Raw genomic sequence first — 26,223 nt, forward strand, 5'->3', positions numbered from 1 at the left:
TTAAAGCTTCGTCGGCTGACTCCGGTGGAAGAGCCGCGAGAAGGTGAGAAATTTGCTCGCGAAGCTGCGTCGTTTGATCGTCCCGTTTCCCGTCTGGTGGATCTGGTTGACGTTCTCATCCAAGCTGCGTAGATCCTTTTCCAGTGACATCAACGAGATTTCCTCGGGCAGGTTCGAGTGCGAGTTTGAGAATTTGGTGTGCGGATGCATGTTCCGCTGGTGGCCATTGTGATGGTTGAAGGTGGACGACCGCTGAAAGTACAGTGAGCCTTCCCTGCGGAAACACGAAATGGAAGCGAGATTAGCGGAAGCGGTAGCGGTTGGCCACGGGGCGCTTTACGATGAGGATGCCGATAATGGATCAACTACGCAGGGCGTAAAAATCTAGACGAACTCCATCGGCGAAGCAGAAGCGTGAAGCCGAAGCACGAGAAACGGAATACCGACAGCTGCCCCAATCTGGGCGCGCCATCATCCTAATTCTGTATGGGCGCAATGCGATGGAAGCAAAAGTTTTTTGTTTGAACTTTGCAACACACCGTATCTGAATTAATGCTTTAAGCAGGGTACGGAGAAAAGCCCAAACTAAAATGGGGAAGAAACGCTCGGGGAAAATGGCACGTTACGATGTTTTACCACATGTGGTCACCACGATGTCAGCGGCATGGGGCGGGGGGCATGACAAGAAAATAAAGTTTGTGCTTAGAATCGTATGCCCTCAGCTAACTTTACGCCATCCGGCATAGGACAATCTGTGACGACGATAAGTTCTATGTCTGCCGATGGTGGTTTATTTTGAATGCCAAAATGTACATTTAAAATTTTCCAACAAAATCCTTATTTTTGTGAGTTCTTATTCCCGCCATATTTCGTATCTTGTCAAAACAAAATGTTGTGTGTCTTACAAGGCTCCGAAACATAACGGAGAACGCTGGACATGGACATAGACTGTGTATGTTCTCCAGATGCGGATCCCTTCGGTGACATGGACTCATTCTTGGATCTCTTCAGCGATGATTTTGAAAGATACAAAAGGCTAATTAGGCGATGAGTAATGTTGCCTAACAAGAGATGGCCTGAATCCGATAACGCCAACAAAAGTGTTAACCTAACTTCTAGGGGGTCCTCATGACCACCGTCGTTCACGGTGCAAGTGTAACAGGAACTTGTTAGCATCTGTTTAAACTTGTTTCTGGTGGCTTACTTGGTCCTCCTGGAAGGGATGAAGAAGAACAGTAATTCAAACAGCTGCCAGAATGTTGGCCAGCATTCTACAACTAACGCACGGAAGGAGTCTCGCAATCAAGACAGGAAGCTTTCTGCCGAAAACTACCCGAACACCATTCGCTAGCATGGCCCACAATAATGAAGCTCACAGCCAGATTATCTTGCAGAAGACAAAGGTACGTGCAGGATTATGCGTTAACGATGTAGCGTTAAAATTCTCGAACCAGGTGTTTCATTCATGGTTCCGGTCTGACAATTTAAAACTAAGCTTCCTCCAGGATCAACGTTTTTGAAAATGTTTCTTTTGCTGTTATAGGCCCACGGGTTAGCGTAACAGTCTCGTAGCTTGCGACAGGCTATTAATTCCTTTAGCTTTCGGTGAGCAGCGATTAAGGAACGGCAACACAGCCGAATAGGGATGATTCGGCTTGAGGGCACGTTTTTCTTTCGGTAACTTTTACGCCTTATTTTGACGGACGCTTCAATTACAAGTTGTAGTAAGTCAACGATAGCAACAGTTGACTGGAGAAAGTAAATGAATCTTAACCTGTGGGCAGAAGTCGCTGCAACAAGGTGCTATTATTACGCCCTCATAGGTCACGTGCTTATGATCCCTGTCGATATCTACGAGACCTCCCTACTTTTTAACTACATCCCACAGCCCATCCTTTGATCCTACCGAGTATTCTATTTACAGAACCGACCGGTGATTCTTTTGCCGATAAAACTCCTAAACGATTCACGATAGCAACGTCCGGTCTGTGTAGTACATGCGTCCCGGACCTGAAATCAATACCGGAAGTCGACTGTTCTGGAAAGCAATTTCGTAATTAAATCAGAGGCAACTCATCGACAGTGAATCGGAGCAGAATTTGCATCACCGTCACGTTACCGTTGCACGGAAGGAAGCAATAGTGCCGACGGCCAACTTCCGGATGGGCCCCTTCATTACCGAATGGGTTGGGCATCTGGGCAGTTTACAATTCGACCTCTAGTCCTGTTACTGTTACAACCATGAAACGCATTATTCGTTCTACGAAGCGCCTCTACGACTCTGTGAGCAACGACCAAGCGAATCAATTTGAACAACGGCGAAAAGGATCTTTTGATGAAGTTCAAGCGGAACACGCAACACAGCAAAGCACTTTTGAAGCCTCCGGGGCAGGGCACGCGGCAAGCACATTTATTACACACCACATCAAGAGAAGCGTCATGTATGTACCTTACATGTTGGTTGTACTGATTTCGCCGCTGCCGGATCGGCACCAGGTGGAACGCCCCGTAGATCAGGGGGTTTATGAGACTGTTCGACATACCGAAGAAGAAAATACCCGATTGTAGATCCTCGCCGAACTGGAAAAAAGGAAAACGCGATCAAGAATGAAAGGGAAAAAGAGAGAAAGAGAGAGAGATTAAGAGGATTCAAAAAGAAGAAAAGATAAAGAGCCGCATGCAAGTAGTGAGAAGTAAAGAGAAAATGAAATGGAAAAGCACAACATTGTGGGAACAGAGTGGTGAAATGCGAAAAGAAAATAAAACATCCATTAGCAAAGTGACAAATTCGGCGGCGAAATGGTCCGCCAGTTTGATCCGGTGCCTTACACGCTCGGTGGGGTTGAGAAACATGAATATCAGCATCATGATGTAGTACGGTGTCCAGCACACGATGAATGCCACCACGATAACGACCGATATCCGGAGTGATTTCATCTTGGCCTTGTGTATCAATCGTTGGCGATTCGTGTCCGACCGCCGGTAATACGTCGTCCGGTCCACGGCCGACGTGTCGATGCGGAAGATTTTTTCGCTGCCTGCAAGTAACGAGCCGAAAAGCGGAATCGGGAATCAGAATCGCGGATGCGTGGCACGTGCTTCCACCACCAAGTGGTGGTTAAATTTATTGATTAAGAAATGGGCCGACGACGCCGATGATGCCGAATGACGAATCCGCGAAGAAGCGAACCCATTTCGGGTGAAATATGGACCAACCTGAACCCTAACCCGATCCATTAGAGAACGGGGTGTAGGTTCCCGCGGAACATGCTTTCTAATGTGGTGTACGAAACTGAAGCCCAAGAGGCCGATTAACGGTCGGTCGTTTGTGTTAAAAGTTAAAAGCGTTTCCCACAACAAAGTTTGCAAAGAGGCCACTGGAAGGGGCGCCCAGAAATCGGCTCGCATCCGACGCAGTCTCGTTGCGCGTTGCCCTTCCCAGACACGCAACGGTCATTATGCTGTGGCAGGTTGCAGTTCTCCGCTGGCCGATTTATGAATAATCAAGAGGCCAATTTAGCAATGAAGGTCATGGAATCGATTTAGCTTCGGTAACGCCGTTATTGCTTCCGTTGCGGCCAACTGTCGAGCTTTGATTTTCTAGTGTTTTTTTCTATTGTACATAGTAATTAGTTGTCGGCCTGGTTGGCGAAAATGTTAAAATGTTTAAATTTCAATTATGAGGGGTTTTGCAGTGGGCGGAAGAAAACAAGGGGTAATTAGTAAACTTCATAGTGACGTTAATTATAATTAGTCAATTGATACTTTCAGATCTCTACGTTCAAAAATTCTATTGATGGTGGATTGCGTAAAGGAGAAATTATTCTAAGCTTAATTTTTTATTGAGATAGAAAACTGCAATTTCTTATGAAACGAATTGTTTTCAAAACAATACTGAAAAATGCGAATTAAAATATGCATGAAATGGTTTGAACTTTAGCGACTGAGAAGTCATTATGATTATTTACTATTTCCGCATTATTTATCATTCCACGATGTATAACTCTCGTTAAGTATAACAATAACAATGCAGTAAAATAAAACATTTTAACTTTCATTTCATGTTTTATTTAATCGTGCTTTGTTTGTAACTATATCTCAACAGGTTGGAACGAAGAACCAAACCAGCAATAATTGAGGTTTTGCAAACCGACACTGGAAGCGTTATTCCCGAAATACGGCGTCTGGAACATTGTATAAACAGCACAAAACTTAAACATAAAAATAAAACATTTACGCGAACATGGAACCAGCATTCGACCAAGAAATTACTAACAGAAGTTGTATACTGCCACAAACCAAACGTAAAGCATTAGATTATAAAAGTAAAATTATCCGTCGGGCACGTGAGACGACTTATTCATGACGACCTACCACTTTGGAAATAAATTTTTCATAATTCCCAATTATTTGCAACCAAAATTGTATTTTATACAAAAATGTCAAGAATCAACTTTTCAAATAAAAATTCAAGCATCGAAAATTATTCAGCCGTTGTTGTTTTGTACACGTTAAATTGCTCATCCTGTATAAATTAGCTCATCAAATAGGACAAGTTCAAAATTCGGTTGAAATTCAATACAGTTTAGATTTACGTTCACAAGGTCAATAAGTCTTTCACTTATCAGCAGAAATGTTTAGCACCAAGATCCAGGTCAACGCTTCAAACGTGACCCTATAGCTGCTACCCTGACACTACTTCTCCCAACAAATTGAATACTTAAATTTATCGGCCCATGACAAACCAGCATCCAGTTGAGCTGCAGGACGATGTTTGGTACTTTCTTTCAAGCATAAATTCACGTTCCAATCAGTGACAAGCACCGACAGAATTAATGGACCGATTGTTTCGCTATCAAACGCTACGAAAATCACGTACCAAGTGTAAGCAACAGGCCCAAGGAATGCCAACGGCACCGTACGTGTCCTACGGCGTGGGAATTACAAGAATGTAAAGTTTTCCGTAAACTAAACTTTCTGATCAATTTCTGGCACCGGTCCCGGTAAGGTACTGTGCCGATTGCAAACGCGAAATTGAATGAACCCAACCTTCGGGGCCAATTCTCGATCGTAAGAAAGTTTAATGAGGGTAGCTCAGAAGCTCTTCAAACTCTTCGCGCCTTCACCCTTTGATCGGTATGCCAAACAGCGAAGACATAAGAACGGTTTCGGAGAACCTGACGAATGTGGTGTGTCCCAAATTTGGGTTTCGGTGAAACCCCATCTGAGTCCCAAAATACCACCGCCAGAACGTGACCCGCTTCTTGGTCGGTTTGGGAGAGTTTTCCGCCCAAAACCTGGGTAGAAACTTAATCGTGTCTTTTAGCGGCACTCTTTGCTGCACTCGGTGCACACACACGTAAATGCGCCAAAGATCTGTGTGTTTTTGGTTACCGGATGTTGGCCTGGTGGGTTAAAATGGTATCCTTCGGCAGAAAACGGATGTTATTTCGTTTGCCGCCGGCAACGCGGCGAAGATTTGTGACGAAACGTGTTGTGTCTTGTGAAGAACCGTTCCATCCGGAGGAGGTCAAAGGAAAGGTCCCACAGGTCCCAAACAAGAAAACGGCACCAGTCCCGACGGCATCGCAACGCAAAAGGACACACGGTCGCTGTCGCCAATGAATGGTGTGGAAATTATGCTAATTCCAGCAGATGGCACAAAAGGCATTTAGTAGTGCGGGTTGGCGCAAGTGTTGCTCACCAAACACCGGGAGTCTCGCGGGGTGTTTCTATTGCTTGTTCCGTGCATACGTACTACCTTTGGCTATACCGTGCCATTGACCTGGCGTCGGTACACGATTTTGTCAAGGTGACAATTTATGGTTGCTCCGAGATCCGGAGCTTCGTTTGGCACGCTTCTCGTGTCGCCGTCGACAAGTGGTAATAAATGGCCGTCAAAGCGTCCTTTTTCAGGTGCTTTTGTGTGCCACATTCTGTCCCTCCCTCCGGCGATAAGCGAAAGAGAACCCGGTGGTTGGGAAAGTTTTAAATTGCAACACTCAAACCCCCAAATGACTAGTCGCGTTCGTTTGAGGACAGGAGCGAGTATTATTCAATTACATTTGTTTAAAGTACTCATTGACATTCGGCGGAAAAGTCGTACTGATTGCATAGAAACACAATTTCGTTTTCATCACTTGCACAGTACTGGGAGATGCAGAAGAGGCACTGTGGCGCTATTATCAAATTAGAACGCTGGGAATTAGAACCCATCGCCCCGACAGTTTGACGGGATTTCATATGACAAGTTGTGGTAGAGCGTAGTTTTGTCATTTGACAGTTTTCCATTTTTCCATCAGAAACCGCAACGTCCCGGAAGACTTCGGCAGAGTGCATAACTTCATTTGCACAGATAGATTCCATTCCGTCGTCGCCATGTCATCAACGCGTTAGTTGTTGATTTTTGGGGTTCCCTTAGAATAAGAAACAAGCAAAGGGCTATGGGCCGGGCTGTTTGTAAACTAGTTAAGCTCGTGACGGAGAAGTGAATACATTCAGTCGCAATTTTTTAATTGACAAGGATGAGAATGGGGTTAATCCCGTTGAGCCGTATTTATGGAGTGCGTCAACATTCTTCCAATATTCTTCCATAATTAGTAGGTTGGAAATTCAGGACAAAAGGAATATTTTGCTGACGCACTTAGAAGCCGATTACATTGCCATTAATTTATGATCCTGAATCGATACATCGCCATACTTATCAATTCATGCTAAATAATTCAGCAGCTTAGGACGCACGATTCGTGTAAATAGTCTGATCCGTTCTTATTTCTCGTCGTTATTGCGTGGCTCCAACTTTGGGAATTAAAAGCTGTCGTGTAAATATTGAGGGCTTTAATAAAAAGTTAATCACAGTGACGATGCCAAACGTTACGATGGCAACGAGCTGTAAATGCTTTCTGTGTAGCAAATGAATCTTTATGTGAATGAAGGAATAAGAAGCTTTTCAGTTGCCAAAGACGGTTCCCTGCTGCAAGGAGTGAAAGGGCCCACGCACATTGTTGAATGGGATGAAATATCGTTTTCTTCATAAAAAGAAAGCATACACTCATTCCCATCAAGCACAGATCATTCCGAACCTAACCATCAGGAGTCGCATCGGTGCGCATGTGGCTAGACGAGTTTCTATTCCAACGGCCAACGCAACGTGTGGGAACATTTGTTGGCGCGTGGCGAAAAGAAAAAGTCATCAACGAACCTCAAATGTCTTCAAAGAGTAGCGAAGGCACAGAAAGCAAATACTCATGTTCGGAAAAATGCCTTCTGTGTGGAGACGCCGTGTTGAGAATCTTTTCTGCGGAGTCTTTCCGTATGGTTAGACAAACACTCGCGAAGACTACCCCTAATCGATTGCACATCCCCCTGGTGGGGAAGATCGGAAGAGTGGATTTGGATTAAAAGGAAGCAGCTGAGTGGTAAGTGTGTCTGCACCGAACAGGTGTGCCGTCTCTCGACACGCTACTCAAGATGAACACGAACGAGGTTATAAAAATGCAAACGAGCGAAAGTAATAAAATGTTCCATTTGCACGACACGAGTAAAGTGACTGTATTGTGGTTGAAACCTCATTTTCAAGCATGGGGTAATCTGAAAATGCCAAAGTCAATGAAACCGTTAGTCTGACGAATAGTAATGTCGTTAAATTAACACCACGTCAAATGTTTCAGTTTAAAGTTAGATATCTGCAGCATAGGAGTTGTTTATAGACTTACTGGTTGCCCGTTTCAGACCACATCAGAATCGACCACTTTTTATTGGCTTGCCTTAACATATCCTAAACCAATTTCTTTTTTTTTTGTGGGGGACCGAGAATACGCGATGTTTTAGACTGCCTTCAGGGTATCAGTTGATGTCACGTCGCGAACACACTCTCTGTCCAGTGTTGGCATGTATCGCTTTGATATGTTTTCTTTTTGCCATCCCTTGCTTGGCTGGGCACTCTCTGCACAACGAGTATAAGGGTAGCCTTCAAAAGCGTTGTTTTTCCATTGTTCACCGTTCACACGCTCACCACAATATGCAACAGGAGAAAAAATAAACAATATCGTTCTGTATGCTCTACCTGGGCGTGTATCCGGCTGTTGCATGGAAAAGCTTCGTCAACAGTTCTGTTGAGCGAACTATGTCAACATATTGTTCCATTTAAACGTTAATATCGGGGTTATCGCTAGAGGAGGCTTCAAACATCAAAACGGTATTCAATTTAGACTTACAGTAATTTGAGAATAGTCATTACTTCTACAGGTGTGTAAACTCACCAAAGTGTTTCGAAAACAAAACACTTTGGTAATGTTAAACAATCTCTGTCGTAATGGTTCAGCTATTTTTATGTATTTGATTTCCTCGAGCAGTCTGCTTCTTTGGCTCTGTGGTCCTAGCTGCTCGCCCCGGTTTGAGCCTTCCGGGAATTTGGTTACCCGCAAGGTCAAAGTCACAAATTGACCGCCAAAGACCTTCGTGTGAACTGTTTAAAAAACAACCGATTGGCCACTTCTGTCAATCACTAGTGTTGGCAGAACGCTGACTGGCTAGCTCCATTGCATGCCAGCAGCGATGATTCTTCGAAACAGAGCGCTAAATGAGATGGAGGCGCATGGTGGCACGTGGTCCATGTCAAAGTAATAAAGGGACCGGTTGAGAATTTGTTTCCGGTGCGTTACCGAACCGGGTCGCATTTTTGCTTGGCGATTCTAGGATTTTCAATTTCCAAGTTTGAGAAATAGCGGAGCATCACAGCGATGGAAAGCATCTTTTAGATAGATTCAAGGTAAATTCATTTTCTGATAAAAAATTGTTTCAGAACTCCTATTTTGAATAGAAATATCTCTGATGTACAAGAATCCATGACCTTACAAACTTTAAAGCATTGATCGGTTCTTGATTTTGCATAACGCGCACTCGTTATAATAATTCTTGAACTACAATTTTATGATAATAGTGTACAAAATAGATTTACAGTTTGCATTTAAAAAAGACGTTCAAATAGATATCGCTGAACCATTGAATGCACTTCATTGAAATATGAAATGTTGCCATGAAATATTGTGTTGTGGTTGTATTAAAAAGTTAAACCTATGAAAGTGTATACCTATAAAAAGTCTAGATGTTATCACACACAATTTTATTCGTCATAGGTAGGATGAATAGGATGTTATCTCTTTAGAAACCTTGAATAATAAACCTCTTTACAGTATAAAAACTAATCAAAAAATTAAATTAACTAGAAAACTTTAAGATGTTGTTATTTTCATTTATTCTATTCATAATACTTTTCTTACCTTTCCTAACAAGTATGCTAATCTCTTCTTTCCCTCAACTTAGCCTATACTGTTTGATTCCGGTCAGTTATTGCGGGAAAAAGTTTAACAATTCGGCAATAAAGGATTTGGAAACATAACTTTTCCACCTTTGTTTTGGGTGTGCCATCAATCGCACGCCGGATAAAGGACTTATGCAAACGACCGTTCGGTGATTGATGGACACTGAAAAAATGCGCGAGGCAAAACGGAAACTCGAAGCATTAATTGAGCCGTTTTCATTGAGCTCCTGGAAGGCGCTTTTCTCCGCATTCCCCAGACCATGAGGTTCGAAGGTATTTTCAAGGCGAGGACGAAATGTGTTTGTCGACGCCAAATGGGCAGACGTAGTGTAAGCGGTGCGTTACATTAAATGAACGGAACCCGTTCGCTATCACAACCATCGCTTCCGGTTCCGTCCTGATCGGGGAATTACAATGCTTCCAATGTCCGGTAGGGTGCACGGTTTCAAGAGGTCCAACGGATAACGTTCAAGAATTCTAGATCCTGGATAGTTTTCAGATTATTCTGTAATCAGATGGGAACGAGTAGCAACACGGATAACTGTAAACAATGGTCGCATTTTAGCCTTTTCGGCAACTTTCTCATTAACGCATATTGACCTACGGATGCCGGGGAGGGCATTGAATGTTTTCCGAGCAATTTGCATGGGAAAATAAAGTAAACCGGAAACCCAGCATCTGGATCATGTGACCTACGATCCACTTTGGGATTGTGAAATAAATTTCGTAAATGAGATACTCGAAACAACGGTACACCTGAGCTTAGGACTTTTATTGGAGGACGAGTTCGTCCTTTGGGGTGTAGAATTGCAGTCCAGCAGATGTCCGGCTAACGAGCAATATTTGTGAAGCAGGAATCAGTCTGAGTTTAGATATTAAAATTCAGAAGCACTGCTTGACCTGCAGCTGGATGTAAATTGTTTGGTAAATATTTGTTCACAAAAAAAATCATTTTCAACAATCTGAGCTTAATTCGTTCTGCATACTTTTGAATGCAGTTTCAGAATGCTGAAATATATACTAAATTGTACAAAATTTCTTAACGCCACACATTCCTCATAGGCATCGATTTTTTCCTTCTTTCTTTTTCCTGTGGGAGTTAAAGATTCGCCGTTTTGCGTTCTTTTCAAAACGAAATTCTTGTACTGCTAACGAACAGGTACATTCTTGTTAATTCGAGAATAGATTTAACAACAGGCAACAAGAGATCTCTCAGTGTGGAACCCTTAAACAGTAGGAGGTTTACATCATTTCGTTGTCTGCGAAAGCAAGAAGATAGCATCGAAAGTCCACTCTGCAACCTGTTAGATACCTGGCAAATGGAGTCTCGGTTGTCGTGTCGTGTTCGGGAGCCATTTTGTTTCGCTGAAGTTTGGTATAATTAATGACAAATTCTCATGAAAATTTGATAGATAACGTGTCAGAGCTGGAAATAGATAAGCATATGCTATCGTCGTCGTGATGAGATTAGAGACCTTCGTCCGGCCGCAAATACCCGAAGCAATTTTTGGTATGAGACATTTAGGTCGGCTTAGAAAAGAAAATTAGTAACAGAGTTAAAACAAAGGTGGAATGAAATATTATAAATTTACCTTGGCACCATATTTTTCAAACTTAAAGATGTTTTGGAAACACCTACACAAACGACTTGTTTGGATTAAAATAAATTGAGCAAATGCGTGAATGAGCTAATGTATGAACCAAGCTTGACCAAATATTTCACCGATTGTACTGCCAGTAAATGTAATGAATCGTTTCTCAAAATAATTAAAATCAATTATTAACGACCAAACGAACGTTAGAAATTGATCCGGTGAGCATTGGAAGCAGCTCCCAGTCGAATTGACGTTGGAGCGTTCAAATGGTTTAATTAAGGTCGTGAGGCGTGACCGGATTTGAAACGATTTTCCATTTTGTATTAGCATCGTTTAGTGGCCAATGGAAGCGGGCAGCAATTGGCAGCAAGGCGCCATTAAAACACCTTATCCACATAAACAATTTTATTTAATTTAAACTAACCGTTAATTGTTCTTGAAAAAAATTAAGAGAGAAGTTAATGGTCTCCGATTGGTTCGCCGCGTGGTTAATGCTCTCAAAAAACGAAAGATTCGCAATTAAGGATGCCTCATCCATCAGTACATCTGTTGCTTCGGATGGCCGGATGAAGTACTCTGCAACTAAAGTGGATTAACACATTCATCAAACGTTGTCACAGTGCGGTGTCTGACGGAGTGAGCTCATTCATCGGACAGCGCCTCGGTCAAGCGGAACCGTTCGAAGACGGATGAAACTTATTTCCGTGCTTTAAAAGCATTTCGATCCATAGGAGGGTAGTTTTCGACCCCGATTTGGGGCTCAAGTGTTGTGCTGGCGCAAGCAAACATAGCGTTACCGATTTCATTGTGCCAAATTAATCACCGTCGCGTCAATTAATCAGCATAATTCGAGGAAGCTTTTCATTTAGCGGGCTTTTACGATCAGCAAACACTGTCACTGTGAGCACCTGCTGTACGCCAGCGTTTGCCGATTTGCAGCAGTAATGGGATGTTTTCTTGGTACCGCATTCTGCGGTCTAGTGGACGACTTTAGAGTTTTCAGCAAAGATCAGCCTCCCAGGGCTGGCCTATACAGTGAGAAAAATGGCTGTACCATCTATCAAACCCGTGGTTGGCACAGGCGCTACGAAAGACCGCGAGTAGAACGAAGCTGCGAATTAGTCAAAGTGATCCACCGACAACTTCGTGCTAAGGTGACCTAAGCACCGAACGTGTCGAATATTAGTTGGGAAAGCTATGGCTGCCGTACGGCGTTGCCCGGCACTATTATTTCTCACTGTTAGCCGTAATGGCCGGGGCTTCTACATGCGGCCGTTAGCTGCTGGCTGGGGAGTGCCGGCCATACTTACTTGAGATCGTCATAAATGTTGACAAATAGGTGCCGATTAATATCAGCAGCGGAATGATGAACATAAAAACCAGCGTAAAGGTGGTGTAAAGCTGCTCCTGCCACCGGTAGGTGTAGAACCCGTGCGTCACGCACTGATAGAAGTCCTCTACGAACGGTCCCTTCGCTAGGCGAAATATCATCCACTGGAACGACGGAACGAGAAATTAAATTAAAAGGCGGCTCGGATGCGATATAATTGAGAGAAATCGGAAGTCTGCTACCTCATTTGATCAGAATTTATCTAGAACTCGTAAAGTTCTCTGTTTCGGGGAGTGCCGCCTTGGTCCTGGCTTTGGTATCGTAAGGGAATGTCGCGCGACTTTCAACGCACATTTTTCAGAGAAACAATGGCCCACCAAAGGACAGCACAGCACGACGGCACTAACGGAGGGCCATTTCACCGGCACGAATACCCTGGAGCTGCGCTATCTTATCGGTGGGTGGCGCAGTGCAGATGCTTGAGACAACCTTTTGACTCCCAACAGACTGGAAACGTTGTCACAATGGGCGTCCTAATGGTGATTAATGTCCCTTTCGAGAGGGAAACATAAATTGATTTAGAACACATCAAGCTACGACCGGTCTGATGGATCTAATTAGGGTATAAACGATCCTCGGCACAGTTTTTGGAAATCACACTGTGGCGGGTGGACATTTATCAATATTTGTCCAAAGCATTATGACAGTATTTCGAGTAAATTCCAAATTAGTTTTTTTATTTACGACTATCAAAGTTGCACTTTCATGTAATGCCAGGAGCAGACAGTATTGACAAATATATTTCCAGCTTCAAACAGTTTGCTTGTTTCGGCCCTGCTGATACTGCTTCGCTGACGGTCTAGAACCAGGCTTACACGGTTCTCGGAACGGTGCTTTGATTTGATGCTTCCAAAATAATAGACTCGCGAAGCTAGTAAGTAATACGGCGAAGTATGCGGGACAGAAAGCGCCGAATGGCCCCAGGGACGCCACCGTGGAGCTTTGGGAAGACCGTTCAAACTGACTCGCCTTGCCTCATTTCCGCTGTCGGTTAAGCGAAGGCCAAAAAAATGGCGATGAAATTTAATCAACGTTTCGTGCTTGCAGATAAACAGAGAAGTATGCTTATTACCGGGCAACCAATATCCGTTTCGCTTATGAGAAAATATTGAGCAAAGCCTGGAATGTGGCCCGCCGAGCGTTGAAAGGGTTTACGGCGATGATTTCTACGAATTATGCTGTTCGATTGAGCCAATATCTACTTTTTTCAAACACACTTTTCCTTCTATCGAGTAATCGAAGCTTAAAGTGAAAAAGATCGCTTTAAAGAATCGCTTTAATCACTTGTATGTGTTTGTAATAAAAATATGCTTTTTTTAAAGGGGGAATTATAAGACATTGGGAACGATCCCAACCGTTCAAAGAAAGAAATGGACGATTCGTGCAAAACAGAATCATATTTTGCTGTAACCGATGAGGGTGGCTGCTAAGGGTGGTTTGATGTCAATGAGCTTTTAAATAGGACTAAAAACTTTACTTTTCTCAAAATGAAAAACGAAACTAACTCGTTGACGTGGGTTGCGTGTTTTGTCCCTGTACGACCTTTTCTCAGCTGTCAATTAGCAAACGGTTTCCAATGAATAGCTCAATACTCGTAATGAATGAAAAACCTGATAACAACCGAATGGAACTACTTTTTATCGAGATCAACAATGATAACACATTAATTATAACTAATTAATTAAATGAAAACATATTAAAATATCCCGATTAGATAACTGTTCTATTTGGACAGTTGTTATCATAAAACCATATTTTAATGGCAGCTTTGTGTAGAAATCCCTTTCGGTTCTGCGTCAAAAAATTTTTCCTTTTCCATTAAAGTATTAAAGTAGTAGGCAAAAGCGTGTTTAAGCTGAACCTTTAAACTGAGGTCAAAAATTATGAATGAATCCTATTTCCCTCAATCATTCTCCCATTTTATGCGGTTGACCGTGTGGCTTAATGGTTGAGACCTAATGCTATGGGCGGTGCTTACCACAATATGTTATAGGCTATAGGTCAATTTAAAATGATTACGGTGTTACATCAGATCGGTATGTCCTACGGATTGGGCAAGGGCTCTTGCCTCGAGTCTTTTATGGCGGTAATGTTTCAAAAAGGTCGCAGCAAGTGGAACTGGAAAAGGTATTGCTCCAAATTTGCCTACACATCGAGTGTACGGGGAGTCGAATCTTGTCTTTGAATATTCCTCGGGTCAGCGTTCGGCCAGTGGTCTACGATGTACAGGGAACTTAAAGGCAGGCCGATTTATTGATAACAGTGATTTGCAGTTGTTTGGGAAGCTTTTCCCCAGATTGAATAAATCTTGCCATAAAAGATCCTGCCCTGAATGTCCTTAGTTCCCGCAAATTGGTAGAAATTTAAAGGGGATAGATATTTCGGTTGAAGTCAAACAGCAAACGGCACAGCACAGAACTAAAAAGATGGTACAGGCTGTAACTATGAAGTGAATTGAATTTGTTAACCGTGCCATCGACACCTCACGTTGGTTGCTCGATATCTGGCGTGAAATCCTCGAATTCGCCCTCGGTAACACTTTATCCTGTGATAGTGGCGTGAACGCGTCCCGCATCCGATTTGTATCACGAGCGCGACTCCCACTGCTAACCGACATTGAATACGATTGCGATAAAATTGATTCTGTCATCCATTTCCGGCTCTAGCGCCGGCCGCGTGTCTGGCCCCATAAAAAGCCAATAAGTCGGGATCACTTTTATTAACTAACCCGTATCGGATGCCAGCTCGGAACTCGGATGACGTTATTAGATTCCACCCGGACGCCGTCCATTCGATGGCGGAAGCTTGTCGAAACGGAGAACGCGGAAATCGAATTAAACATAAATCATACGAGGTTTTCTTAGGGGATTCTCCAATATCCTGGTATGCACCGGACATCAGACTGTTGCGTAAAGTCTCACTTGTCCGCGTGATACGAGGTCTGGACTCTGTGCGTTTAAATTGTGCATAAACTTTCAATGAAACCGTTACAGAGCTTCTATTTTGTTTTTATGGTGAAACATTGTAGAATAAGTAACGGACGGGAGGACAGTAAATGAAGCCACAAATCAAGAACTGAGATATCGTTTCACACATGAAGGAATTACCAGGGGCACCGGTAAAGAAGTAAGAATATTTTAAAACCTCTCAGCCTTTCAACAACAAACCCTCGGTGCGCGTGAAGGGCGCTTACGAAATGGTACAATAAAAAAGACCGGCCCCCTCATAGCATTTGCATGATGCATGGCGAATTCGTACTCCACGTCCAGAACGGACACGGTTTACGAACGCTGTGCCGCCTCTGCGCCGGCTGGTTATGTTTATTTTATGCAACATATTACGTTTATGCTACGAAATCAAGCCCGCAATTGCTTTCTGCGTGTCGGATGACACTCGTTTCGAGGAAAATGAAGTAACTTGATGTGATGATGATTAATAATGAATGGTCATTGTCGTCGTCTACTCTCTTGCGATCTACATTCAAGGGAAACAGTGAAGTCTGAAATGAAAACGATTTGCATTGCATTTTGATTGCATAATTTCGAGAGCGGTTGGAACGGAAGGACTATCCGTGGATGAAGTTCTGCAGATGTTGCTACTCAAGAAGATTCCATATGCGTGCCCTTTGACCTTATGAACTGCTCCGGATTGCAACGGTCGAAACGGGAGAGCAACGAAATCGTGAAATTATTGTTGAAAGGCCCAAGATGGTTTAGCTGGTGTTGACGGGCCAGGAGAAGTTGTCAAACACTTCCTGTGTGCATACATTAGCATCATCAATAGCATCCGGAAATAGTTCGTCACTTGTTGACCATTGTTGCTTCAGATGCTTCTTCAGAATCTGGCTCGATATGCCTATTACCCTTTCTTCGAACTGTGGAACCATTTGATCGTTGTGGAGCATGTCGTTCTATCAGATATCGGCGTCTCTTGTCGCGGTCAGACACAGCTTGTCAGCACGCTTGATCGCGGCAGTCATCGTAATTGCAGTGGTAATTGTGCATCGCGTTATGCCCATAATTCCCAGAGTTCGATCGCCGTGAACTCGACAAGGGGGGTCTCCGGGAAACAGTATCGAGAAGTGGCATTAGCAACGAGAGATTGTTACTTCTTTGTTTGAAATACACTAACAATGGTCGGCTGCGACTGGGTCTGTGAGCTAGTTTCCCACATGCTACATCAGACAGTTTGTTTTCCAAGTTGCCAGTGTTTTCCACGGTGCATATTAAGCGGGAAGTATCCGTTTCACGCTCTCCGTGAGGAAAAGACTTCACGTATCATTCAGGCCACTGTACATTTGTTTACGCATTAGATGCATTTACATCCCATGAATTATTGCTTATTAGTCCAATCCAATTAGAGGGCGTATGATTACAAAGTTCTTTTACGTTATTTTTAAGTCATTACGATCCATCGTCAAAACAAGAACGGCAGAAGTGTTATTTGCCATTTGGTCATAGGACAAATGTAACAGGAGAAAAAATGAAAGATTCAGGTGTTCAGGTTACAACATAACTTTTCGTAACACTCGTCTTAAACACGGACTAATCCATTTTGTGCCAGGTTTTGATCATTTCCAAACACAAACAATAAAAAAAGCTAATGTATCTTGGAATTAAAATATCTTATATCACAAACAAGCTAACACCGAAGATTGACGGCGGAAGCCACAAAATTCAATTTAACTCAACGTCACCAGGCAAGAATTCATCAAACACATTGGTGTGTGTCAATGGATTTTATCTTCTACTGCAGTTCGGATATTCGGATAGAAGAATGCAATTATTGGACGATTTTTTGGGGGATTTTGTCAAACCCAATTCCCACTGGGGCTTTCCTCAGAGACGCGTGCACATGTGCTGCATCGGCAACCATAATGAATCCTGTGCAAATTGGGCCTCCAATGTTCGTTTGGCTGGAAAATTTAAGCCCCCGAGGCACTGGAAATCCTGTACGGCTGAAAGGAGCCGTCAAGAATGGAAAGATTTTGATGGCTCTAATTGACGTTTTTGTGCACATTGGCTGAACTGGCGGAACCGATCTAGTGCCAATTATTAAAATCACCGGCACGGTACGCATGGCTGAGCATGGCCATCATTTGATTATTTATGGATGACTATTTTTTCGGTTTTTCATTCCGACAAAGAGAAGGCCGTACGAAACACACATGAATATGAGATCCACCTTTGGTTGGGAAGATCTAACAACCCTGGAAAAAAACCGCATTAATTAATATTTGTCGTAAAAAGGTATTTTCGAAACAAACTCGAAGCCAGCATAATGTATTTTTGAAGACGCGCCGCTTACAAGCAGTCGCTTTTTTTGCTCGTTTGGGGGAAAACCCAACCCAAACTTGGCTCCATTTCCCACAGTTTGTCTTCTTCGGGCTTTCCGAATTGTAAACCATCATCGAACTTAATGACACATGGGGATGAGGCGATTCTTGCCCGATCCGAAGCCATCAGGCGAAAGTTATTCGGCGGAACGGCCGAATAATTTGAAACTCGCTTGCGCCTAATTCGTGCTTTATCATTCACCCATCTGCACGCTTGACGGACAAATTGGGTGCTAAAAAGGCAAATATACGGCGCTTCGCGGAAGGAAAGCGGCAAATTAGATACGACAGCGAACTCGCGGACTTGCCGATTTCCGATTCGTAGATTTGCCTAATTGCGGGCTCGTCGGGCTCGCAACAATAGTTCCACCGGGCTCCAGCTCAGCTATGTTTGACAGGAAGTATCAGTTCAAAGGCCTTTCGGTGGGCTCATTAGTCAAACCTCCAGCCAGCGAGTAGTGTGTTCTAGGAATTGGGTGTGTGCTATTTATGGAGCTCTTGTACATGCCGCGGTGCTCCAGAACCGCTGAAACATTGTGGCGCAATCTCTCCAGCAAAATTTGGACCGGACAACGCCCATTAGCAAGTGCACCATCTCCATGAACTCAGTTACAAGCCGAGCGTAAAGAGGTTCTATTTGGAATTCGGAATTATGCCAATTATTTGTGTGAGCCAACAGTATGAACACTTAAATCTAGTTAGACATAAACAACGTACGCAAACCGAGATACACCTAGTTGAGGGTAATAACTTTTGGTCAATTTTCTCACTGCCCAAGTGCTGTGGTTCGTTGTGGATTCAGAGCAGAGACGGTTGTAGCTCCGGCGCATAAACGAAGAGAGGTAGGCAAAGGTGAGCAGTCCATTATTGTCAGCATCTAAATGGTTGAATAGGGCATTACTTCAAGAGCGTTTATTAAAGAATAAATGGCGGCCAGAATAAATGGTGGCAATTAAATTCAATATGCTTATGCTAGACGGAGGAACTGTCTGTCCTGCAATTCTAAACGGTCACACCAATGTACGCATAGTGTATCGAGTAAATGATAACGTTTTAATGGCCAGAAGAGTAGCTTGAGGCTCAGCTGGGTTCCTGTGTTCTGAACAATCTGTGCAAACTTACCTGTGGCGTACTGAGCAGAAACGACAGTAGATACGCCACGAACAGAAACCTGTGGCAGCGCCGTGCGGTGTTGAGTGACTTCATCGGATATTTGACCGCTACCCAGCGATCCACGCCGACCAAGACCAGCACGTAGGTGCTGAGGTACAGGCTGAACATTTGGCAGACTTTGAACAGTTTGCAGAACAGGTTGCCGGCGACCCAGTCGACGGTGTAGTACCAGGCGGCTTCACCGATGATGCAGAACCACGTCACCAGGACGTCCGCGATCGAGAGGTGAAAGATGAGCGAATAGATGGCGCTCCAGTTGTGGCGTGTGACCCTCCTCGATTTCCGGTTCTTCTGAATGTTCCACATGGTGGCGATGTTTCCCAGCAGTGACACGATGGCCATCGCCGAGAGTACGATCACGCGGATGACGCCCGATCTGGACAGAGTTGGGGCGTGGTCGTAACAGCTGATACCGGGCACCGTCATCGAGCTACCGTTCAGCGAGTAGCTTATGTTGAGCCGGTCACACTCTTCCAGTGCCAGGACCGTGCTTCCCGAGCTGGCGACCAGATCGTTTACCAGGTTGGCTAGGTTAATGGGATACAGGAGTGACGTCGCCAGTGTTTCGTTGGTAGTTGCGCTAAGAGTAGTGGCCGCCGTCGAGACGTTCTGCTGCTGCACGGCACCGAAGACCAACGAAGCGTTTCGCATCACGTTGAAGGACGTAGAGCTTCTAAGCGCAAACATGTCCGCCATCGTTGACGTGTAATTTTCCACCGTATAGTTCGACGCATTGCCCAGAACGAGCTCTAGCATGGCAGCGTGGCTGATTCGGCGTACTACGGATAACCTAGAGCGGGCGAGATAAGGTAGAATTATTTACATATCGTTAGGCAAGCATATAAATAGAAAGACACGGATTTCGTGTTAATAATAGATCGTCTTATTCTCTTCATCGAGTCCATTACCCACTAACCAGACACTAGATATGGTATTACCATTGCTCTCCAATAGAGTAGACGTAACGGAAGGGTGCACTACTCAAGATGGAGTATTTTGCGACTCGCAGGCAGCATTGCTTTTACATGGGTTGAAGCATTTTGCTGGCAAAGGGGCACAGGTTCATCCACAACATGTAGGCAACTTGTACGAATACCCCTACAGATAGACAACAACACTTACGGTATGTTCTTATCTATGTTTCATTGGCTTTCATCGCATAAATGTTCGTTCATCCAACGGTTTTGTTCAAAACATTGTCCACTGTGCAGAAAGTGCAGTGTTTTAGAAAGCTTCGTTTCGCAATCTTATCAACCCTATTGAAGGGACTGTTTGAAACAACGAAGTCTAACAAAAACACTTGCACCCTCGGATAAATCTATCCCGAAAAAAGAAGGCTCATCTTTGAATAATGATTAATCAAAATAAGGAATAAAAACATTTCTTTAAGTTGTGAACAACAAAGCTTTCTGGTGGCCTCTTCATGTTCAGTTCGATTGTACGTTGAAGGGGGCATCAATACGCACAGCCGGAACCGGAACCGGAGGGTCGTTAGTTTGAGTAGCAGAATTGATTCCATCAGCACAAAAAACAGATGCATAGATAAAAGAAAAACAAACTTAGTTTCGTTCTCACCAGCCCTCGCGCCAATGAGTCGCGTGTCAACAGTGAAATATCGCCATCACCCAGCCTTGTGCCCAGCTATTGCTTTATCTACTTTCACCAGCCCAGTTGTCGATGCTCGGGCGGTCAGGGCCGTTCCGGAATACGTTCGACTAACAATCAATGATTCTGTAATATTCATGGAAAATCCAGAAAGCTACCCATTTATTTGTGTTGCATAATAAATACGAGTGGCAGCGGATGGCCAACGCCACACGCCGACGGGAACGGCAAGGCGATGAAATGAAGTACTTGAAGCACGGTTCGGTATGGCGTCTATTGTGCATAAATACGTTCTCCCAGTCGTAGGCATAATCTGTACCCGAGGATGTTGTTGCGCTTTGCTAAGACCGAAATCGAAAGATTTTATTCCGAGAGAGTAAAGTTCGATGTTTTTAAGTTCGTTGTTATGAACTTCAGATGCTTAAATTGATGTGATTTAAAAGAATCAATCAAATAATTGTTCATCGGCCCCTCACTGTATAAAATAAAGAAGTTCCGTTACGACTGCGTCTTATCTACCTTTCCTTTTTTTTATGATCGGCTTGATGCTGATCACAATTGCACCAGAAATTGGCATCAGTGAAACATTAGGAACATTGCGCCGCCACGGAGCGACACTGCAGAAGATCAAATTGCACACACCACGTGGGGACGGTCATAAACCGAACGGTTCTTACAAGAGCCTCGTAAACCGGACATTTTAGCTGAAGCCACACTCACTCATGGTTTTCTTTTGCTCTGCCTTATTCATATTTAATCTCCATGATCCGTTCGCTGGCACCGGTCGCAGTTGACGGGAATGACTTTGCGGGAATACATTTTTTATCCCATGCTACAAAAGTTTTTCCTGCTTTTGCTGCTCCCGGATGCCCGACATCTAGTTGCGAGCGGAAAAAAGAACTAACGTCTCCGCGGACCGGGCTTGACATTCTGGTACCGGAAATCCCCGGGACCAAGGGTTCCAGTTCTTTTCGTGGATGTTGTTTCGTTTTGACGCTTTGCTCCACGGATCGGTCCAAACGCTTACGCGACGGAAACGCTCTGTTCTAAGTGTCAAACTTCCCCGTACCATTTGGGCCGTACGATACCAGGAACTAGGAACGTGGATTTGGCGGTGGCGGTGATAAACAACTTACACATAAATTAGCGCACCCCAGCCGACACCGCCCGGCGGAAGGTGCCATTTATTAGATCGGGGCCCCGCTCTCGGCGACCACGTAGCGTTCGGTACTTTTTCGTGACGTTCTCTTATCCCCAGTTTAACAGTTTCGGGTGACTATAAAATTTAGAGATCGCCCAGAATGGCACCATAAAGGAAAGTTTACGGCGTTATGCATCAGCCAGATCAGCGAAGGGTTGCGAGGACGTCGACCGCCGAACGGCTATTTATTGGCGCCCTTCGCTGCGAAGTCACACACGATTGGCCATTAGCGTAATGCTTGCGACGGATGCGGTGCGAAACATTTCAAGCATCTTCGAAAAAAGTACTTAGACCGGCACCGGCCCAGATGTGGTCAATTTTCCGTCGTTTTATTTTCCACTTGTTTGGCACAACCGTAATGGATGCGGTTTTTCAATTTTTGACCTTTCTCTTTGGGCTATCATGTACAGAAAATTGGTGCCCCAAAATCTTTCCACTAATCGTCAATGCTTCGCCACAGCTCATTTAATTAACTTTTTTCCCAGCCATAACTGCTATTCCGATTGACAGCTGGGTGACAAATTGTGTTAGGTCCACTTTGCGCGACCGAAAGAAAAACCAAAAATTTTCCGTAACGAAATCCGGCTTTTCTTTCGTTTGAAATCAAAGACACCGGGCGACCCCGGAGCCGGTAAATGGCCGGCAGAGCCTTGGCCGCGGCTGGTGAAACGCTGGAAAACGGGGTCCAAGCCCGTCTTCCAATTCTCCGTCAGATAGAATAAATTGACATTTCAATTTAATTCAATTAGACTGAACCACTCGCCGGCGCCGGGGCAGCGTGAAGATTACGGCTGAAATCTGTGAGCCGTGATTGAGAGGTTGTTCGTCCTCACGCACGGCGTCGCACTTTCGGTCGGCCCAACAGGTGTTGAGATTCGCAAAGGGAAGCAAAACGGTTAGCTGCGTTTTGGGGCCCAAGGTTGGCACCAAATTAGGTTAATTCCGCGAAAGGTTGCGCAGCGGCCATGGTTTATTAAGTTACGCGAGGCACATCTGTTCGATTGGCTGTTTTCTTTCGGTTTGTTGTTGGCTTGGCTGTTTGTTCTTTTAACCGGCTGCAGTAAGGATACGAATGCGATTGCTAATGACTTCGGAACGATCAGCGCCACATTCAACCTCAACTTTGATTGCGTTGGAAAGGTTTAACCGATGTGTCTCTTCTTCGGATCGAAATATGTTGGGAAACTTTCAACGGAAACGCCCATTTCGATTTCAGTAGAATAGAAGTCCAAAACAAGTTCTCAGCAACGAATGGTATTATTCGTTGCACGAAAATAGAAATCGCTGAAAGTGGCTACATCACGTCGAGCTGCCACAATTTTTTTTACTGGAATCAACAATAGCGCACAGTAGAGAGTGATGTGGCACAAAACCATACCCAGAAGTTAGTGGCATTTTTAGTCACAAACACCTAGCAAAACTTTTAATAGCAGCATTCTTTCCAAAGCGGCCCTGTCCGCGGTCGGTGCGGTCGCGCCAGAAGTCTTCGTGTGTCCGACATTAATTGGTTCCAGGAAAGAGATTTCGGCCTAAAGTACTGCCCTTTAGCATATGCCGTGAACGGATGTCGGCCGATGTCTAGTCTCAGTCGGTTGTGGACAGCGATTTATCAACCGCACGATCCCCCAATGTTTTTCAGCAATTTTGAACCTGTCCACATCAAAACCGAAGCAACGAAGGAAAATGTGGGGCGAGTGTTATCTATACCGGTTTTAAAACTGAAGGTTTCGAGTTAGGACGGCTGTCACAGTTAGTCAACTACGGCCAGCGAAACCGAAACAAAGTGCCGATGTTCGTCGGAAGATGGCAAAAAGTGGAAAAAATAATGGCCTTTGCATCCCCCAGAGATGCAGCCACTCGCGGTATGCAGTAAACGGAGAATTACGACGAGATAAACGGGGAAGTGTCTAGGGCCTTATGAGACGCTGGTTCTGCAGCTCCTCGACTTTTGGCATTTTTTCGATGGAGCGATTTTCCTGGATTCGCTTAAACTTGAGGTCAACGGTTTCGTGGTGGCTTAGAGTTTGCTGCTGCTGCTGCCGATGAAGCGCTCCGGGAAGTTAGTTCCATCCAGCCACGCAAGAAGTTGTACAGGGGCTGTGTTTTTCTGGCCACCGAGACGAAAATTAAGCGCAACAACAAGGGCTACAAAAAAAACCGCCACGATAATGGCAATTAACCGAATTCTTCACACGACCTCCCGAAACCACTTGCGGCACGTATGGCATGTAAAGTGAGTAGGTTTAGCTGAGTCGCGCTGCGGGAACGCTGAGCCCCCATTAGCCCGCAGGTGTGTAACTTTGTCCGGAGGAGAAGGAGAAAAATATGGTCCGTCCACTTCATGTTGGCTTCGGATGTGACAGTATTACTTAGGGACTGGCTTAATGATGGCCACGTAGCTGAAGTACGCTATCGCGGATGGCCCACCATTAGCGGCCGCGGTGATGGTAATGAGAATGAAAGATGTAATGAAGCGTTCAGTGCGCGGGTTTGCGTTACTTTGGCGGTCAGTTAATTATTGGCGTGGATAGAACGAACGAATTCGGCGCTGGCCGTAGGGCTTGGAGCCTCATCCATCGCAGCAGGGAACTACGGCAGGCTCCAGGCAGATGAGCCTGTGTGAAAATACGCTCCCTCTGTTGGCTCGCTAATTGTAATGAGCTGATGCGGAAGAAAAGCTCAAATATGAGCTTTTTCATAGCTACAATTTTATGAATTTGATATTCATATAAAATAATTTAAATGCTAAAAAATATTAATTACTGTAGTAGTGTCTAAAGAGATTTTATTTATTCTACCTTGTTACTATGAGATAAATAATATATATGAGATGAGATGAGATAAATAATTCGGGAATGTCACGGGAATCATCGAAAAAATTGAGTCCGAAACGGGTACTCGACCAAAACATAGAGCAAAACGCAAATCAAGATATTGAAAAGACGATGTCGAAATAAATTCGTTTATATTCTGTTCAATTTGCCTGTCTTTATCATTCGTTCAACAATCTCTAGACGCAGATAAACTCCATCATTGGTCTAAAGGATGTTCTGTAGAGACCGGAATTCCGGTTTGCCGTCTCTTCCTTGATTGGCATAATGTAAAAAGCAGGTATACCTCAGAAGGTAGTCTCAAAGCTGAGCATCGTGTACAACAGCAACGGCTTGTAATCAGAAGCAAGTTAGTGGCCTATGAGTGCACTTTGATCAATTGATTGATTGAATTTTTGCCTTGCTTGGCACAATGTCAAAAAATCATATTTATTCATGGCCCAGAATTGATCAATGCTCCGACAGTGGTCCTTGAAGGAAGGTCCTGTTTTACGTAGCCGCGAACTGCCACCGAGAGTGCCGACTTCTAATGATGAAGCTCGAACCACCGAAACAACAACCCATATCGATATTTGCTCAAACAAGCTTACAAACGTGCCACATCGATGCAAGGTGGGAAAGTGACTACTCAATCCTGGCATCGGTTGTTGGAGTCTGGGTGAGTGGCACTGATGATGGATGATCTGACACGTGGGCCAGGATGGAACAGGTGAGCGGGTGTAGCACCACCTCCACGGCATAACGGGATAACCAAGATTATCTGCTGAGGTTGATTGATTTTTTTATCTCGCATCTTTGAACTGTTTTTTGGGTAGAAACATAAAACCTCGAGCTGGTCACGTGATGCTTGAGCGTCGTTGAGAGAACATCTTTCCGCAAAGCAGAAGACCTGAGGCCGACAGCTTGATGTGGGTTTTGCTCACGAAGAACGGGCTTCGGATTGTTGTAATCAATCCCTTTTTTGCGGTTTCCTTCCACTTTTGGGAAATGGTTTCGTGCTTCCACTTGCTCCATAATCAATATGCTCGACCATAATGCGATCTGACAAAACACTGCAATCCTTCGTGCGCCAAGACGAGGCGAAGAGTGATAAAATATGTTATAAATAAAACAATTTTGGCCTGCAGTAGATTTTCGTTCACAAAAAACTGACAGCCTTACAGCGAAAATATTGGAAACGTATTACTCGTTGCGATAGAGAAGAATGAGAATGAGATCTAGGCGAAGAACAATCCTATTTACGCTGTCATGTCGTTCACCAAATAAATACCTGGCCATCTTTATAAAAGGCTTCATTAAAGTAGATTCATTTGGCTGTAGTCGAAAATAGCATTCCCAATACAGACCAAAACGGGGGAAAATAGATAAATTGAAAAAAGGGCACAATTCGTGTGATGTCAGTTGGTCCTCTCTTTGGTTCGGTAAAAGTATATGTTTTGATGTTTTGCATATTTATACCGTTTTAACATATTAATCGTTTTCATTATCGTTTTATTATGTTCGTTTATTCTTTGTCTTGTGTGTTTCCTACACAATTGTGACTCGTCCGTAGATCATCCGTCTCGCTGCACCGATTAATCAGTTTCTAATCGAAAAGCGTCTGTTCAAACCCTGACAGTCTAAAAAGCTGTAAGTTGGTGCTTAATACGGCTGTCCCGTTCTAATAATAAAAATAAATAAAAACTAGGCACAATTTTTGGAGGATGGATTCAATAAGAGTTTGGGGCGATCGGAACATCAAAATAGCATATTTATTGTTTATATTAATATA

The 26,223-nt window shown here is 44.0% G+C and overlaps 1 protein-coding gene across 1 annotated transcript; it reads right to left on the minus strand.

Annotated features, from left to right (window-relative positions):
- Positions 1–25,730, minus strand: LOC131207603 (gonadotropin-releasing hormone receptor). Its single transcript, XM_058200223.1, has 6 exons — positions 25,723–25,730; positions 18,765–19,605; positions 12,228–12,411; positions 2,830–3,038; positions 2,450–2,580; positions 1–274 (listed from the first exon to the last, which is right to left on the minus strand). Exons 1-6 carry the CDS (start codon positions 25,728–25,730, stop codon positions 1–3), a joined length of 1,647 nt encoding a protein of 548 aa, XP_058056206.1.
- Between the last annotated feature and the right edge of the window lie 493 nt (positions 25,731–26,223).

This window comes from Anopheles bellator, chromosome 2 (genome assembly GCF_943735745.2).
Source record: "Anopheles bellator chromosome 2, idAnoBellAS_SP24_06.2, whole genome shotgun sequence".
Taxonomy (NCBI): Eukaryota; Metazoa; Arthropoda; class Insecta; order Diptera; family Culicidae; genus Anopheles; species Anopheles bellator.

Bases quoted from the DNA above. Each gene is read 5' to 3' on its own strand.
- LOC131207603 (XM_058200223.1), bottom strand. The intron at 3,039-12,227 runs GTAAGTATGGCC...CGTTACTTGCAG, and splicing joins AACATTTATGACGATCTCAA to GCAGCGAAAAAATCTTCCGC. The intron at 2,581-2,829 runs GTAAGGCACCGG...CCTTTTTTCCAG, and splicing joins TTCTCAACCCCACCGAGCGT to TTCGGCGAGGATCTACAATC.